Source organism: Morone saxatilis, unplaced genomic scaffold (assembly GCF_004916995.1).
Source record: "Morone saxatilis isolate NCDOM2014 unplaced genomic scaffold, NCSU_SB_2.0 Contig7, whole genome shotgun sequence".
In the NCBI taxonomy this organism is placed as follows: Eukaryota; Metazoa; Chordata; class Actinopteri; family Moronidae; genus Morone; species Morone saxatilis.
In genome coordinates, this window is record NW_023340246.1 from 9516134 (window position 1) to 9518990 (window position 2857).

General features: G+C 40.7%; 1 protein-coding gene across 1 annotated transcript in view; it reads right to left on the minus strand.

Annotated features, from left to right (window-relative positions):
• Nucleotides 1-338: 338 nt before the first annotated feature.
• LOC118340312 (alpha-N-acetylgalactosaminidase-like) overlaps nt 339-2857 on the minus strand; it is a 4981-nt gene continuing 2462 nt past the window's right edge. The window contains exons 6-9 of the mRNA XM_035678206.1: nt 2591-2752; nt 2020-2217; nt 1624-1764; nt 339-1124 (exon numbers count right to left, since the gene is read on the minus strand). Of these exons, the coding sequence (XP_035534099.1) occupies nt 924-1124; nt 1624-1764; nt 2020-2217; nt 2591-2752 (702 nt within the window). The 3' untranslated portion in view covers nt 339-923. The remainder of the gene's footprint in view (nt 1125-1623; nt 1765-2019; nt 2218-2590; nt 2753-2857) is intronic.

Below are 2857 nucleotides of genomic sequence, written 5' to 3' on the forward strand. Positions count from 1 at the left end.
GGATTTGGGAAGCTAAAGTAAATAACAGCCTATAACAATTCCTGGAATACATTAACTTGAAAAGTCAGAAGCTGAACTGAAAGCATATCTGATCCGATAAAGTGCTGACAGAGTAAAAACACTGCACTCTCCAGCTGAAAGTGCAGTACGTTCATATGTTTGTGTGAAATGTATGAGCATCAGCTGTCTCTAAGGAAGACTCAACAGGATCCGTCAGTGTTATTTAGGCTTGGGTTAGGGCCACTTCCCTAAAACATACATTTGTCCATATTAGGAGTGCTAACACAGGTAATCACTGATGGGAGACCTTCTTGCAAGAGTCCAGTAGCAGCACAGTGTTGTTATGTATACATTTATTTTAAAAAGCCTGAAGAACAAAAGTAACATTTTTACTGTGATGAGGTCATTCTAGATCAAGATGGTCCTACATGATAAAATACAAACGTTTACCTGATTGAAAAGTGAAACAGAAATTTATTTCAGTGAAGACAAAAACACACAATTCACTGAATCACTTCTTATAAAAAAATCTTCATTTCCTAAACACACATTCATAACAATCATAATTTTGGCAATCTCATCTGAGTTAATAAAATCCATCATCAGCTCTCATACGCTGTGAATAACAGGAACACGTGTCCCAAATCCTTACATTTGTCACTATAATATAAAGTTTGATTGATACTGCAGATTTCAGATTAGTGCCTGTCCCTGAGCACACAGTGATTCCATGACTGGGAATAGATAGTGCCGTGCTTGAAAGCTGAAACAATTTACACCTATTTATTGGCACTTCATGGTTAAAATCCTTTGAACACCCGATGACGTACAGGTGAGGTCTTGTTAAAATTTATCAAGAGCCACTGAACCAAGGCAGAGACAGTGATGTGATTATTAGATTATGAAGTTCAATCAGTGAGCGGTCAGAGGAAGACACGAGGAATGGTGTTTTCATCATCATCGTAGGCAGATCCCTGGAGTCTGCCACCATTGTAGAAGTGGCGGAGGTTCAGTTTGGCGGGCGCCGAGACATGCCACATGACCACACCTGTGGGGTTCACTGACACCACAAAGTCAGTGGAGTCTTTCAGTGTCATTGTCTTGTCAGTGAAGACATCAAAGATCTGAGGGAGAGTGAAAGAGAAAATGTTTTCTTCTGCCATATTCATCCAAATTGGGTTGGCAAACTTCAAAATAATGGAGTGGATCAACACTATGCTGTAAGTGCAACAAATTACTTCAGTAATCCATTAATATATTTTATTTGTTATTATTATAACTTATTATTATGGATATTATGGATAACAGAAATAGTGCTCGTTGACTAGGACAGGATTGACGTTGAGAGAGAGTGAAATTATCAACGAATGGACAACTTTTGAACCATTTGTGCAATTGGCCTACACGTCTGAATTTAATGTCTCCATATTGAGCCGACAGAAGTAGACCAGAGATGATATATCGCCTGCCTGAGTCTTAAAGACATACCCTGGGCGCCCGGTTAGCTCAGTCGGTAGAGCTGGCGACCCATATACGCAGCGGCCCCTCTCTCTGCCCCCTTTCCTGTCTCTGTCAAATAAAGGCATAAAAGGCCAAAAAAATAATACTTTAAGAAAGACATACCCTGTAGCTGCCAGTTGCGTAATTGAGTTTGCTGAGGGAAGTCTTGTAGCGGTAGGGCATGTCAGTGCGACGACTGAAGAATACCAGTGCGCTGGCATTGTTTGACAGGGGACGGATGAACACTTGAATGCCACTCTTCTCCTGGAGGAAAGAAAAGAACGAGGAAATGTGAATGACTCAGAATGAGAAGACGTGTATATTTGAACAGCAGAGGATAGAAAAAAAATTAAACACAAAAGTCAGAACTCAGTGTAATTGCAGACTGCAACCAATTTGACACAAAATGCCGTATCTTAAGCCAGTGTTTGGTTTGTCTGTTCTGAGCAAATGCACAAAAAAATTTTTGTATCTTCAGCGCTTGCAAGAGGTGGTAAGATCCATGAAAAAGTGCATCACCTTCACAATGCGTCTTCCCTGGATGCCCATGGGGTCCTGGTTGATGCTGATGATCATTTTGTTCTGCAGGATGCTGCGGGCCCCGCTGCTGATGGTGCGTAAATCGTTGGACATGAAAAGAGGAGCGGCCATAATCGCCCACAGAGCCATCTGAGACTGGGACTGGTCCATGCTGAGGCCGAAGTCTCCAATAACCAGCTGTGGAGATCATAATCACACAATCAAGGAAGATTAAAGTGAGATTTCAAAGTCAAGAGGTAGAAAAAAAGAAAGGGGAAAGGAAGGTCTGTATTTTCTGTATTTTGGCTTTCAGAATGTGTTCCAGTATTATTTGAGGGTCCTCACAAGGAATGGTAAGTCAGTTTAGTCTCTAGTAAATGTCCAAATTATACTTTTATTTCCTAAACTTAATTATTTTATAATTGATGTTGGTTTGCTTTTCTGTCAGTAATGAGGTCCTAGGCCATATGCTAAAGGCTTATGTGCCGAAAAATACTTCAGTAAAGTAAAGAGTAAATAAGTAAAAGTAGCAAAAAAATATAATGTCAGTTATTATATTGGTTAAACTGACCATATCAGGGTCGTTCCACCTTCCAGGTCCAGCTGCAGGTATCAGGACATCCTGGTTCTCAAAGAACCAGTCAATAATGTTCAGGACACTGTCCCAAGAGTCCTGGATGTCGCCATAGTTACGCCACAGGTTGCAGATCTTGCCCAGTTGAGTGTAGTTTACCTGAAAACATAAATCAGTTTCACATGGTTAAAGACTGTGGATTTACAGTATTAGAACATGATCCTAACAACAGAGTTCTTCCCTGCCACAGTGAGACTCTTGGCC